Here is a 15,286-nt window from a genome sequence, read left to right on the forward strand (position 1 = left end):
TAATGACATACATTTATTGTCAAGAGAGAAATTCTCTTTGACAATAAATAATACTAAAACTAAGGCAATAAAATGTAACAAACAGTAGGATAATGAAGAATTAGTATTAACATAAAGGAACACAATATACCAGAATAATGGAGAATGGAAATGGAAAATTTCTGTTATTTAGCTGATAAAATTAAAAAGAATGGACAAAATAATGTAGATAACAAAGTATACTGTCAAAGCTATCAATGACCACATATTAAATGGCCAAAAGAAAGGAAAAGATAGACCTTTGAAATACAATGTTAAACATCAGAAAGATGTTGAAAATGATGTACATAAGTAAAATTTGAAATGAAGAAACTTTAAAATGAATAGGATAGAAAAGAAATGTGTAGCAGAATTTTGTTGAGACAAACAGATAGTTAACCATCCATAAGAATCAGATTTATAGTTAATTTGGTTAGAAAGAGACATATAAAAAATATTAAAACCAAACAACAAAAAGCACACAATAAAAGATACTCGTGATGTCCACATTAGTTATTAAAAATATAAAATGAAGTAATGTTATAAGAGATACATGAAGATTCTGGATATAAAAAGTAACTATAAAATAATTCACAATCCAGCAGGCATAAATAAAAATTATAACAAATATTAAGGTACACAATAAATATGATTCAAAAAATTCAGGATTTCTTTTGATTTTGTTAGCCAAAGGATCAATCCACTTGAAGTTTCCCAAAAAACATATTCTGATTGCTTGACCAATTCAAAACAAATTGAAACTTACCCACTTGTTTCCTATATTTTTCAGGACCTTGAAACTACTTTTATTTAATTTCTTATTTAAGCAGTTTACATGTGGCAGCCATTTTTGTTACAGTGCACCCACCTACTTTTGTGATTTTAAGGGTTTTTGGAACAAATTATTAGTCCCGTGGTTTATTTACCTATCTCTCTTCTTTCTATGAGAAAATTACCAATATAGTTGAACATGAAAAACTGGTAAATTTCACTTTGGTAATTTTTTTAAGAGGCAGGGAAAGCATAAACAGTTTGAATTATTTTTTTATATGTAAGTATATGTTAGTAGTGCTACCATAAATAATATTAATGGTGATACACTTACCTCAAAATTTTTATGAATTTTTGAAAACTAATTTTTTTTAAAACTTCCAATAACTCTAATGGGGCTGGTGATAAACTCAAATTAGCACAACTTACAGTGATTTTATAGATGTTTATGGCAAATAAAAACGTTTCTTGTATATTGTACTAATAAAAAAGTTATAACCTCTCAAAACTCATGAAAAACCTGTTTAAAACAATACCATTTTGACTCACTAAATAAGTGCTCCAAGGAGGTTTCTTGTCTTCTTTGCACTTTACATTTTTTTACTATTAGCCCCTAATGTTGTAGAAGTTGACATTTTCGAAATTTTTAAAATAGTTTATTTAAATTATTAATGAAAGCTCGTAATTTAATAATTTAACCTGCACCAGTAACCTAATACAATTTTGATTTAAAAATGTTTGTAAAACTTACCCAAACTGAGATTTCAATGAATAGCCTACATCTTTTTTCAAGAATTCATTTTTATTCTTATATTGGTTTATTTTTGTAAACACTACCAAAGAAAAAATAAACTGTAGCAAAATTTTAATTATTCTTCAATGAAATAACCTGTTTTTGTAGCAATAAAAGTTTATTATTTATTGTGGTTAACCAACAGCTGTGATATCTCTTCTGATAATTCTCTTGAATTGTGTGAGCACTGTAGTTGGTTCAAGTGATGTCAACTTTCTCAAAACTTTGCAGAACGGTACCCACACTGTCTTGTTGAGACTTCTGAAATGATGTATGTGGTCTAGCTGGGTGAAAAAATGAACCTGCACATCGTCATTTTCAAGGCTAATATCTATCACTTCTCCTATCCACCACTGATCGTCATACACAAGCAATAGTCTTTTTCCTTGTGTGAAAGTCGTACAATACTTGACACAGGATGGTCTTCATAGTCCTTGGGTTCTGAAGTAAAATAACACCTTAAATGCCTTCTGACACAGTAACATACTTGTGGTAGCTTCTAGTACCAAGAACTCTTTCACAGCAGTCAAAATGGTTTTTAAGAGTTTCTGAAATCTTAGCTATCTCATCTGGTTTAATAAAAAAATAATTGATGTTTTTCAGTTTGTGATTACAAAATGAATACATTTCATCAATGTTTAGTATCCAACTGTTTAATAGTCTTTGCACCGGCGAAGACACACCATTTTGGACGGTGTTTCCAAAACTTTGATCTTCCAATTTTTTCCTCAGGGTTTTTACTTTTAAAGCTGGCATACACAATTAACTTAAGTTTATCAGAACAAGGCTGCGCTTTTGCTTATGCTCTTTGACACCATCAACATGCGTACTAACACAATTCTTTTTACCAGGACACATGCAATAAGCATATATGAGCATGTTTCAATATGAATTTTCCTGACGTCTGGAAACAACTTCAGTTATCACTTCTGTTATCACATGAACACTGCAGTTGAATGGTTCAAACAAGTCTATTTCTACTATAGTAATAAGTACAAAAACATTACAGTGCCAAGAAGACAAGAAACCCCATTCAGCACTTATTTGGTGAGTCAAAATGGTATCACTTTTAGCAGGATTTTCATGATTTTTGAGAGGTTATAACTTTTTTATTAGTATAATACACAAGAGACTATTTTATTTGCCATAAACATCTACAAAAACACTGTAAGTTGTGCAAATTTGAAATTTTTTATCACTAGCCCTATTAGTTATTTGAAGCCAAAATTTGAATTTAAAAAAAAATTAATTTTCAAAAATTCATAAAAATTTAGAGGTAATTATATCACCATTAATATTATTTGTGGTAAAACTACTAACACGTCTTCATATAAAAAAATAATTCAAATTGTGTATGTTATGCTGTGGAGGAAGTTGTTTCTAGAGTTGAGAGTAGAGATCTTTTTTGTTGTGGTAGATGGCTCCTGGCAAAGAGGAGGTCATGCTTCTCTAAATCCATTGATACTGGCAAGGTTTTAGATGTTTCAATAATGTCTAATTTTTGTAAATGTCCTCAAAGATTGACTAATATGCATTTAGACAATTGTAAAGCCAATTATCTTGGCCTTCCAAGATAGTGACACAAAGGGTTTCCAGGATAAAAAAAAGGTTTTCTGATGGCAAAACTACAGGAGACAAAAATAGACTGACCGATGAAGTTAATCAGAGACTTTCAAACATTTTATGGGTTAGGCCTCAGAAGAAACAGTGAAAGTTTATCAGACATGAGAAAAGCAAATTGGGCTGCATATTACTGTGTATCATCAAATAATGAAGAGCCTCTTCATCACCTTTGTACAGTTTCGGACACTACGTGGTGCAAGTATAATTTGGCTTGTATAACTGGTGAAACATATAAACGACATTTGTGAGTGAATTGCACAATATTTTTCAAGATTTAACCAAGGCTGAATTGTTAGAAAAATGTACAAAGGGAAAATGCAAAATCCTAATGAGAGCCTAAACAACCTCATATGGACCATTGTGCCAAAAAGAACATTTATTGAAATTGCCACTGCAATTCAATATCTAAAAGGCTGTAATTGGATACAATGATGGACATTTTGCTGAAATTTCCTTTTTGGAAGAAATGATGTTGAATCCTGGCAAAAACACACTAATTGCATTGAAAAAAATGAACTTGAAACAGATTCGTAAGGCTAAAAATGCTATTGGAGATCATGACAAAATGGTTTGTCAAAAAAAATTCTTGCCAGGAAAAGACTGGAAATGGTATTTAAGATTCAAGAAAACCCATATAACCCATCCTATAGTGCTGGTCAATACAGAAAAAAGTATGTAGTTTAATTACAGATGATTTTACTTCGTTTTATTTTTAATCGTATTTTTCTCAAAATGTAATTTTTGCAAATTTGGGTACCTTTTTCTCAGCTTCCATTAAAGATAGAGTAATGAAATTTTAATGACCCATCACACCAACCTAGATTTTTGTTTGTACATATTTAAAAATATTTAATATTAGCAGAGAAAAAAAAATTATTTTAACTTTTTTACATCCAAATGTTGTCCTAGAATTTTGCCTGCAAAAAATACATTTAACCTTGTATGAAAATTTTCTATGCACAAAATACGTCAAAAGGAATGATGTTTAATTTAAAACTCTGTACCTGAAAGGTAAAAAACTATCGTAAATGCAAATTTCATGATTTTCAGGTTTTTGTTGAATCTATTTACATAAAGTTGATATTGTTTGGTGGTAAAATATAGGATTTGCAGCTATTCAACTCTTAGAGATAGGTCATGTGAAAGTATCGTAAGTGAACAAAAAGCAGTTAAGTAACCTGTTGTAACTGACATTACAATAGTTTACCTCTCAGCATTTTGAACTGAATATTGTTAAGTTCATATAGAATACATTACCTCTTGGCAGCCAGTATTTGCTGTATTGGCAGCCATGCTTTCGCTTTATGGCTTAGTAAACTGTTTTTTGTGAAATCAGCCTTTGTAAAATATTTGTTTGTAAAATGCTAAAGCTCAAAGGCAGTGAGCTGAAGTGTGATAGAAGTTGTAGAATAGTGAATCTAGCATTATCAAATGCACTGGTAAGTCAAAGGTTATTTAATTAAGATTTTCTATAATATAATAAGAACTGAATAAAACCTAACTTTTAAATAAGTTTCATAACAGCCATGAATGAAAATATTGTACTGAAATGTATATTTGCAAGCAGATAAAATTTTAAATACAGAATAATTTTAAACTTCATATCAATTTTCAGACTTTGTAATAAGTATTGTATTTAACATAATATACTTAACGGTACAACCTTTTTTTTATAAACATATGTTGAACTGAAATTTATAGCGTGCTTTGAATATAGCATTCAATGCTGCAAGTTATCTTAAACTGAACAAAATTTATCATTCATACTGTTTCTGAGTAAGTTTGTTAGAGTGTATGTTGTGAGTTACATATTAATTATATATTTTACAGTAAGAATTTTACTTTAATATTATTTGTAATCTGTTTTAATGCCAGTTTTAAACTGTTTTGTTTTTCAGAGCGTAGCAGACGACATTCTGATTAAGATTCCTGATAGATAATAGTTATGACTAATAAAGATCCTGAATATACGTTTAACGATGATATTTCTAGTATTTCTGACGATTCAGAAATTGATCTAGAAAATGTGAAAAAGTAATATGTTGTACGAGAGGAATAACGTGAAGAAATTGCCATAATCATATCTGTAAAAAATTAACCTAAATACATAAATGGAATCCAGAAAATTGGAAATGCAATTTGTGGAAGAAGAAAAAGTTATCTGGTAAAGAATATGACTCTATTACAGGAAAAAAATATTAAACCACCCTGCTTACCTTCAGGTAAACAGAAAAAGTTTCTGATTTAGGAAAAATGAGATATTTGGAAGTTTTTGGCAAGAAGAAAATAACGATTTCAAGAGGCAATTTGTGGCTAATAATGTTCTAAAAGTTCCTTTAAAAGTTGTATCATCAATGTCTCAAACCTGGCGAAACTCAACTTTGCAATACTTTTTTGATTTTAAAAATAATAAAATTCAAATGTGCAACTTGTAGGAGACAGCAGGCATTGGCGTGGCCTGCAAGGGAATGAGGTGTCAGAGAGTGCCAGATTAGACAGGTCTGCGGCTGAGTGCCTTAGGGGGCCCTCTTATATTACAAGGGGTATCACTTTGGTGCAGTGAGGCTGTGGACACTCTGTTCCCGGTGCCTGATGGCGTTGCTCATGTTTTTAGTGATTATGGCTGACGGTCATGTGGGTAAGTAATAAGTTAGTAAGTAGTTGAATTGTGTGTGTTAGATGGTGAGTGCATGTTTTGTGTACTCTGGGTGAGATTGTGGAAATTTAATTAACTTTTGAATGTACTTTGGTGGATAAGTTTTGTCTTGCGGCCATGTCTTCATGAGTGGTGTGCGCTTGTCTTGTGTTGGCTTGATTGTAGAAATGTGTGTGGTAAGTCTTAGTACCCATCAGGTGTTTTATTTTTTCTGGATGTTTTCCTCCTTTAGATATTTGTGATGTGCAGTGTGTGCGTGCAGTGGTCTGGTATGGATGATGTTTGCTTGTGGAGACCTAATGTGTGTGTGGGCGCTTATCCCCTTCCTGAAGTAATGCTTTATTAGCGGTTTCCCAGGAGGTGGGGTCGCCATAGGTGGAGATTTAATTGGTAGCGTACAGGAACATATACACATTTTTTGTAACAGCTTGTGGAACTGTTAGTGCGTCCGACACAGCTTCGGCGGCCATAAATGGGGTTCCTCTACCTCAAAAGAGTGCTTACAAAAATATTATGAATTACATCTGGTAAAAGCTAAAAAAAGTTATTAACTTAAAAGGGAGGATATGACTCTATCACAAAATAGCAGCTCCAATTCAGTTTGCATTATGGTAGATTTGCAGAAATGTCTCCCAACACACCAGCAAAAAACAAACTCGCAGGCTTTTTACCTAAGAAAGTTGTGGACATTCATCTGCCTATTTTGAATGTGCAATGTGGGATGATTGATGGATGAAACAATAAGTGGTCGTGGGGCTTGTGAAATTACCTCTTGAATTATCAAGTGGGCTCTAGAAAATGTAAATAATAACACTAAAGAACTCGCTATATGATTTGACAATTGTGGTGAACAAAATCGTAATTTTATTAAGGTTGCAATCTGTGCATGGCTTCTGCAGTCGTTGCCAAACTTAGAAACTATGAGCCTAAATTTCTATTGAAAAGCAATATGCACATGAAGGTTGATGGTATCCATTTGGTGATTGGATAAGCTAAAAAAAAATTGCACTAATCCACTACGATGATTCCTTGGGATTGGCAACAATTTGTACGAAAATGTAGATTCAAAGAGCTTGTTAAAGTATACGTGACGTTAAACAATATGAAAAATTTCAAAGCTTTGTTCGATAACTTCAATGCTCCGTTAATTAGCAGGAAAAAAAGAAAACATAACTAACAATGAAAAAGTAAGAGCTACCAAAAAATTCTCTAGTGAAGCTGTTCACATTCAGTTAAGATCTACAGATTTAGAAACTCTATACTATAAAACATCTTTTCAAGAAGACTTCCAACATCATGGCCTGAAAAATTACTTCTTATCAGCACTGTTCCAAGACCACTTAGCAGTAAAAAATATGAAGATTTACAGTCAAGTTTAAAATGGGTACTGTCATGCTTTCATGAATTTTATAAAATATCCCACATTCAAACAGTTAACGGATGATTTTCCTGAATAATGATTTCATAATTTCTAAAGATTTTCATATTTTCCTCCTCTATGAATCATGAGAACTTGCCGTTGGTGAGGGGGCTTGAGTGCTCAGGGATACAGAGTAGCTGGACCGAAGGTGCAACCATATCGGAGAGGTATCTGTTGAGAGCCAGACTAAGGAATGATTCCTGAAAGGGGGCAGCAACTCTTTCAGTAGTTGTTAGGGGCGTGAGTCAGGACGACTTAAACGGCCGTATCAACATCACTCAGTCCTCTGAGTACTGCGCAGCTGAAAGCAATGGAAAACTACAGCTGCTTTTTTTCCAAGAAAATGTGGCTCTCTGCATTTTCACATAGCAATAATGGAGGCGCCTTCCTTGGTAAAATAGTCCCCTGTTCGGATCTCCGGGTGGGGACTACTAAGGAAGGGGTCACCAGAAAATTAAAAAATAACATTCTACGAGTCGGAGCGTGGAATGTTAGAAGCTTGAAAAAGGTTGGTAGGCTAGAAAATTTAAAAAGAGAAATGGGTAGGACAAATGTGGATATAGTAGGAATTAGTGAGGTTCGGTGGGAAGAGGAAGGCGACTTTTGGTCAGGTGATTTTAGAGTAATTAACTCAGCGTCAAATAATGGGCAGGCAGGAGTAGGTTTCGTGATGAACAAGAAGATAGGGAGGAGAGTGGAGTATTTCAAAACGCATAGCGATACAATCATTGTAATAAGGATAAAATCAAAACCTAAACCGACAACGATTGTTAACGTCTATATGCCTACAAGCGCCCATGATGATGATGAGGTAGAGTGTGTATACGAAGAGATTGATGAAGCAATTAAACACGTAAAAGGAGATGAAAATTTAATAATAGTTGGAGATTGGAATGCAAGCATTGGAAAAGGCAAGGAAGGAAATATAGTGGGTGAATACGGGCTAGGCAAAAGGAATGAAAGAGGGGACCGACTTATAGAATTTTGCACGAAGTATAATTTAGTAATTGCCAACACCCAATTTAAAAATCATAATAGAAGAATATACACTTGGAAAAAGCCAGGCAATACTGGAAGGTATCAGATAGATTATATCATGGTTAAGCAAAGATTTAGAAATCAACTCGTTGACTGCAAAACTTACCCTGGAGCAGACATTGATAGCGACCATAATTTGGTGATAATGAAATGTAGATTGGGGTATAAAAACCTGAAGAAAAGGTGTCAGATGAATCGGTGGAATTTAGAGAAGCTTGAGGAGGAGGAGGTAAAGAAGATTTTTGAGGAGGACATCGCAAGAGGTCTGAGTAAAAAAGATAAGGTAGAAAATGTAGAAGAAGAATGGGAGAATGTTAAAAAGGAAATTCTTAAATCAGCAGAAGCAAACTTAGGCGGAATAAAGAGAACCGGTAGAAAACCTTGGGTTTCAGACGATATATTGCAGCTGATGGATGAACGTAGAAAATATAAGAATGCTAGTGATGAAGAAAGTAAAAATAACTATCGGAAATTAAGAAATGCTATAAACAGGAAGTGCAAACTGGTGAGAGAAGAGTGGATTAAAGAAAAGTGTTCAGAAGTGGAAAGAGAAATGAACATTGGTAAAATAGACGGAGCATACAGGAAAGTTAAGGAAAATTTTGGGGTACATAAATTAAAATGTAATAATGTGTTAAACAAAGATGGTACACCAATATATAATACGAAATGTAAAGTCGATAGATGGGTGGAATATATTGAAGAGTTATACGGAGGAAATGAATTAGAAAATGGTGTTATAGAGGAAGAAGAGGAAGTTGAGGAGGATGAAATGGGAGAAACAATACTGAGATCTGAATTTAAGAGAGCATTAAAAGATTTAAATGGCAGAAAGGCTCCTGGAATAGACGGAATACCTGTAGAATTACTGCGCAGTGCAGGTGAGGAAGCGATTGATAGATTATACAAACTGGTGTGTAATATTTATGAAAATGGGGAATTTCCATCAGACTTCAAAAAAAGTGTTATAGTTATGATACCAAAGAAAGCAGGGGCAGATAAATGTGAAGAATACAGAACAATTAGTTTAACTAGTCATGCATCAAAAATCTTAACTAGAATTTTATACAGAAGAATTGAGAGGAGAGTGGAAGAAGTGTTAGGAGAAGACCAATTTGGTTTCAGGAAAAGTATAGGGACAAGGGAAGCAATTTTAGGCCTCAGATTAATAGTAGAAGGAAGATTAAAGAAAAACAAACCAACATACTTGGCGTTTATAGACCTAGAAAAGGCTTTTGATAACGTAGACTGGAATAAAATGTTCAGCATTTTAAAAAAATTAGGGTTCAAATACAGAGATAGAAGAACAATTGCTAACATGTACAGGAACCAAACAGCAACAATAATAATTGAAGAACATAAGAAAGAAGCCCTAATAAGAAAGGGAGTCCGACAAGGATGTTCCCTATCTCCGTTACTTTACATGGAACTTTACATGGAACTAGCAGTTAATGATGTTAAAGAACAATTTAGATTCGGAGTAACAGTACAAGGTGAAAAGATAAAGATGCTACGATTTGCTGATGATATAGTAATTCTAGCCGAGACAAAAAAGGATTTAGAAGAAACAATGAACGGCATAGATGAAGTCCTACGCAAGAACTATCGCATGAAAATAAACAAGAACAAAACAAAAGTAATGAAATGTAGTAGAAATAACAAAGATGGACCACTGAATGTGAAAATAGGAGGAGAAAAGATTATGGAGGTAGAAGAATTTTGTTATTTGGGAAGTAAAATTACTAAAGATGGACGAAGCAGGAGTGATATAAAATGCCGATAGCACAAGCTAAACGAGCCTTCAGTAATTAATATAATTTGTTTACATCAAAAATTAATTTAAATGTCAGGAAAAGATTTTTGAAAGTGTATGTTTGGAGTGTCGCTTTATATGGAAGTGAAACTTGGACAATCGGAGTATCTGAGAAGAAAAGATTAGAAGCTTTTGAAATGTGGTGCTGTAGGAGAATGTTAAAAATCAGATGGGTGGATAAAGTGCCAAATGAAGAGGTATTGCGGCAAATAGATGAAGAAAGAAGCATTTGGAAAAATATAGTTAAAAGAAGAGACAGACTTATAGGCCACATACTAAGGCATCCTGGAATAGTCGCTTTAATATTGGAAGGACAGGTAGAAGGGAAAAACTGTGTAGGCAGGCCACGTTTGGAGTATGTAAAACAAATTGTTGGGGGTGTAGGATGTAGAGGGTATATTGAAATGAAACGACTAGCACTAGATAGGGAATCTTGGAGAGCTGCATCAAATCAGTCAAATGACTGAAGACAAAAAAAAAAAAAAATTTCATATTTTCACAAAATATTGTTTTTAAAGGTAAATTAAAACAATTTCCAAAATAAATAGCTATTTCTAAAATATTTGTAATATATTTTTCTTCCAACCAATTTATTATAATATAATAAACTATATTATAGTTTCATAGTAAAAAAGAAGTGGGAGAAATTATCAGAGGGAAACTATTGTATGTGCTCCACCATTAATTGACTAACAACAAATTTTTTAAAAAATGTCGTTTAAAACTATTACCTAAGGGAATAGGTATTACAACAAGAATTATCAAATATATTTAAATTTGATTCTGTAGATGAGGTAGATACTGTTGCACAACTTTTAAACAGCTCTCTCTTCAAAATTATGAAAATTTTGCTTATGATAGTTTACCTCTCAGGTACAGAACTTTCAATTTAAACCCCCAGAACTCTATCTATACTATAGTTATTGAGAGAAAGGTACAAATGTTAACACCAAGATACGGAAAAGATAAGGATACGAACTCCCCTTAAATATGCTTTAAAAACTGAGAGGAAGATTCAAATTAATGAGGTAAAAAGAACATATTACTTGTATTTAACAATAAAAGATTCACACGTTTGTGAAACAAAAACAGAATTGTCAACATTCCTACAAATTATCTAACTACCTTCATGAGGATAAAGCTAAGCATAATTTGGAATTAAACCATGTTTAAACAGTGTTATTTGATGAAAATTAGAGGTTTAATTGCAAATCAGGTTGGATCATATCGCAAATGCAGTAACCGGTAAATTTGGGCATTTTCAAAAACGGTACGGATCTTTGGCAAATACACAAATATATATTAGAAAGGTTTCCTAGGATGCATGGAAGATCAATTTCAAGGAATGAAATCATTGTTTCCTAAATTAAGTGTATCAATACTTACAGGGCTTAACCAGTGGTAAACAAATAATTTTATGAAGAGTAAGTCACTTATGCATATAGGATAAACAGCTCAACTTAAGTGACAAAGAAGTTTGGTTTCTTGCAGCTGACAACCAGTGAACAGAACTTTATAGATAGAAAATTCAATTATCTTAAATCTACACAAAATAAGTTTTAGTTGTTCATGGAAATGTAATAATTTAATAAATATTTTAACTATGAATTATTGCTGAATATAGAATGCAAATATTACAAAGTATAATGAGGAAAAGCTCACAATATCAAGTCAAAATAATTTTATAAAAAGAAACAAGGAAAAACCGAAAAAATATTCTGTAAATCCACAGAATCCAGAAAAGGCAATTAGCATTAAAAATATTGTGAAAACTATGTTTATTTGACTGAGAAAAACAGTGTCTTCTATTCTTATTATTTTTTGGTTTGAATTATCTCATTAATTCACCACAGAAGCTTTGAAGCTTATATGTGGAGATTGAACTTTGTAGTGAATGAAAAATTTCATGCTTGACCGGGATTTGAACCTGGGACTCCCCAGCCTCATATGAAAGGATGAGATGCTTCTACTCCGCCTTAGAGATCAATTGTTCTAACTTGGCATTTTGTTTGATAATACGCCAGTCACATTTAAAGCCATACATGTTTTCTAATTTTGCTGCCAAAGTTTTTTTCTCTCAAGCAGACCAATAATTTTACATCAACTTGTAATAAATGATGAATAAACAACTTATCAAACTTTCCGTTTCAAAATGTTGCTTGGTATGGCACTCTGTTGGGAAGAACACTGACTTCTACTGTAGTTTAAACATATGAAAAGCAAAATTAAATATGGAGGATGTAATGGAAGTACCTCCTCAACAATCATCAATGATATTCAATGAAACATGTATATGATAATAGTGTTAATGCAGTCAAATTGTTTTCAGCAACAGTCAAACATTCTGCACTCAATTACAAATTAAGAATATATCTTTAATTATTTAAACTACACTTAGTACAATTTTCTTATAAAACTCAGTTTGTTAAATTCAATAAAAACTGAATGTTGTTTCACTACAATTAAATTGTTTATAAAATCAAAGAAAGTGATCAATAATTGCAGTCTACTATGGACTTTGCTCTCAATAACAAAATCCTACTTAGGAAAGTTTAGTGGAACATTTAAATATGTGGTCAAACAAAGAATTAGTAAAAAAAAATTTATTTTACCCTTTCAGTAAAATTTTGATATAAGAACTTTTTTCTTTCTTTTCCTGTTTAGCCTCCGGGAATAACCATTCAGGTATTACTTCCGAGGATGAATGAGGATGATATGTATGAGTGTAAATGAAGTGTAGTCTTGTACAGTCACAGTTCAACCATTCCTGTGATGTGTGGTTAATTGAAACCCAACCATCAAAGAACACCAGTATCCACAATCTGGTATTCAAATCCGTATAAAAGAAACTGCCTTTACTAGGATTTGAACGCTGGAACTCTCAACTTCTAAATCAGCTGATTTAGGAAGACGTATTCACCACTAGAACAACTCGATGGGTTGAGATATAAGACCTATAGTGACCATACCTTCCCATCTACTTTAAATAAAATTAAACACTATCAATGACCTGCATTCAGACATCACTGCGCACAATTTTTAAACATCAGGTCATTCAATATGTATGGAGATATCAAACAAAAACACATAAATATACATCCTTCCAATTCTAAAATTCTGCGTATTGATTGTCACGAACATCACAACAAAAAAAAATCCCAAAGCAAAATGTGACCTGGCTAACATTCTTTCTCTTACATACAGTGTACTATATAGAGTAACCAGATAGCAAGAAAAAAAATGATTGTGGTAATTCAGTAAACACTCGTGTTGGACTAGTTTTGATGAAATAAATCTTATTTGCCAAAGTAAAAATAATATTCAACATCATTGAAGTAACCCAACTACTATCAGCAAGAACATTTCAGATCATGGTTATAATCAATTCAGATAGCGTGAGTTCACATTACATTTGGCTACCTTTCATGATCCCTATGCTTACTTAAAAATATTCATATTTGATCCTTTCTACTTTCATAAGTTTGTTTTTTTAAAGCATTGATTTCAAAATACTGTGTTGTATTCATGAATAATATGAAATATACTTGTAGCAAATAATGAACATGTACTCATAAACAGAATAGGGTGGTAGGTTAACTTTACTTAGCTGTAAAACCATAACACATGTAGTACATCAGAAATGAATAAATGCATGCATTAACATTAACAAAATCATAAATTGTCCACAATTTTTCTATGTTGTAATACAAATAAAACCAAAACAATATTTAAAGAAATTTCCTTAACTTTGAATCTCCAGGGAAAAACTACATATGCTCAATAGCAAAGTTGAAAATGTGAAAAGAAACAGTTAATGCTTCGCTGAATCTCTACAACATATCTATTGGTAACAATACATACTTGAAAGGCACTTTTATATTATTAATGCAAGACACATACTCAGGATAAACTGTTTCATAAAACAGCACAAATCATTATCTGGCTAACTTGGTTTAAATTTAGATGATGGAAAAATAAAAACAACAAAATTCTTTGAGCGTTCAAGGAGAAAAGGTCACAAAATTTTTACATACATCTATGAAACCAAAACGTGCAAAACAAGTATAAATACTATACAGTATTAAGTGCAACCCAGTATCGATTTAAGTAACTAAACAGGGGATTTTACTTATCACTAGTTTCATACACAATTTTATATAACAAAAACAAAAAGGTATGAATTACACTATAAAAACGACTATGCAAACGTAAACTCAAAGTGGTGTATCCTTTCCTTTGCATGCACTTAACAACTAACAAAGTAAACTTTAAACAGAAAAGGTGCGGTTACATAAATAATACACGTGATGTAATTATTTTATTAATCCTTTAACGTATTTAAAACAACCGTGAAATTATGCAAGTTTACAGTATTACGAAATACCGGCATCCATAATTTAAAAAAAAAACGACCACCTTGCAATATATGCAATCATCAATTCATGAAGACTAATTTTTGCATGAAAAAGTAACGCATAGTCGATTTTCTTTTAATTTCGAAAATAAAGGTAAAGTTAGGTTCATCGTCAAACATAATCCCGCCAAAACCGGGACATCTGGAAAGACAGCCCCCCACCACGGTTACAGGATGATCATAGTTGCCCTCCGTTCCACCTCTCCAAGCTTTAACACAAAGCATGCATCACTTTTTAGAGCTTACCATTGGCATCGTGGATCCAGAAATTTACTAATCCACTTTGCTGGGCCATGTTCACTATTTGTACGACACACCTGCCAAGTCTCACATTTAACTAACCGTATTAAACGCACAAAAACTTAAATTTAACGAGACCTGTTCAGACGAGGGACTTCACGTCGTACGGTCAAAATGGCGACGAAAACACCACATTATTATGAAAACAGTAGTAAAAACGCACAAATAACAAAATTAGTATTATTTCTTAAACAAATGCACTAGTAAAATCTGAAATATACACACAATGCAATTGGTAAAACTAAACCGAAGCCAAGACTACTACATCAGGCTACTACTCGAATGCAAAGTGCACCTGGACAAGCTTGGCGGCGGGCACACAGCTGATTGGGCATACACCATCACGTGGGATCGACCCGTTTCTATTTCTGCCTAAGGAACAGAGCAGGAAGTAAACAGGGAACGATTGTTTTGAATTTTGATTGGGTATTTCGTTCCAC

At 32.7% G+C, this 15,286-nt stretch overlaps 1 protein-coding gene across 2 annotated transcripts in view; it reads right to left on the reverse strand.

Moving 5' to 3' along the window:
* Positions 1-15,146, reverse strand: part of Dp (transcription factor Dp) — a 438,878-nt gene extending 423,732 nt beyond the window's left edge. For both annotated transcript variants that reach the window (XM_075357897.1, XM_075357898.1), the window contains exon 1: positions 14,793-15,146. In XM_075357897.1, coding sequence (XP_075214012.1) covers positions 14,793-14,841 — 49 coding nt within the window. In that variant the 5' untranslated portion in view covers positions 14,842-15,146. The remainder of the gene's footprint in view (positions 1-14,792) is intronic.
* Positions 15,147-15,286: the final 140 nt, after the last annotated feature.

Source organism: Lycorma delicatula, chromosome 2, assembly GCF_047948215.1.
Source record: "Lycorma delicatula isolate Av1 chromosome 2, ASM4794821v1, whole genome shotgun sequence".
In the NCBI taxonomy this organism is placed as follows: domain Eukaryota; kingdom Metazoa; phylum Arthropoda; class Insecta; order Hemiptera; family Fulgoridae; genus Lycorma; species Lycorma delicatula.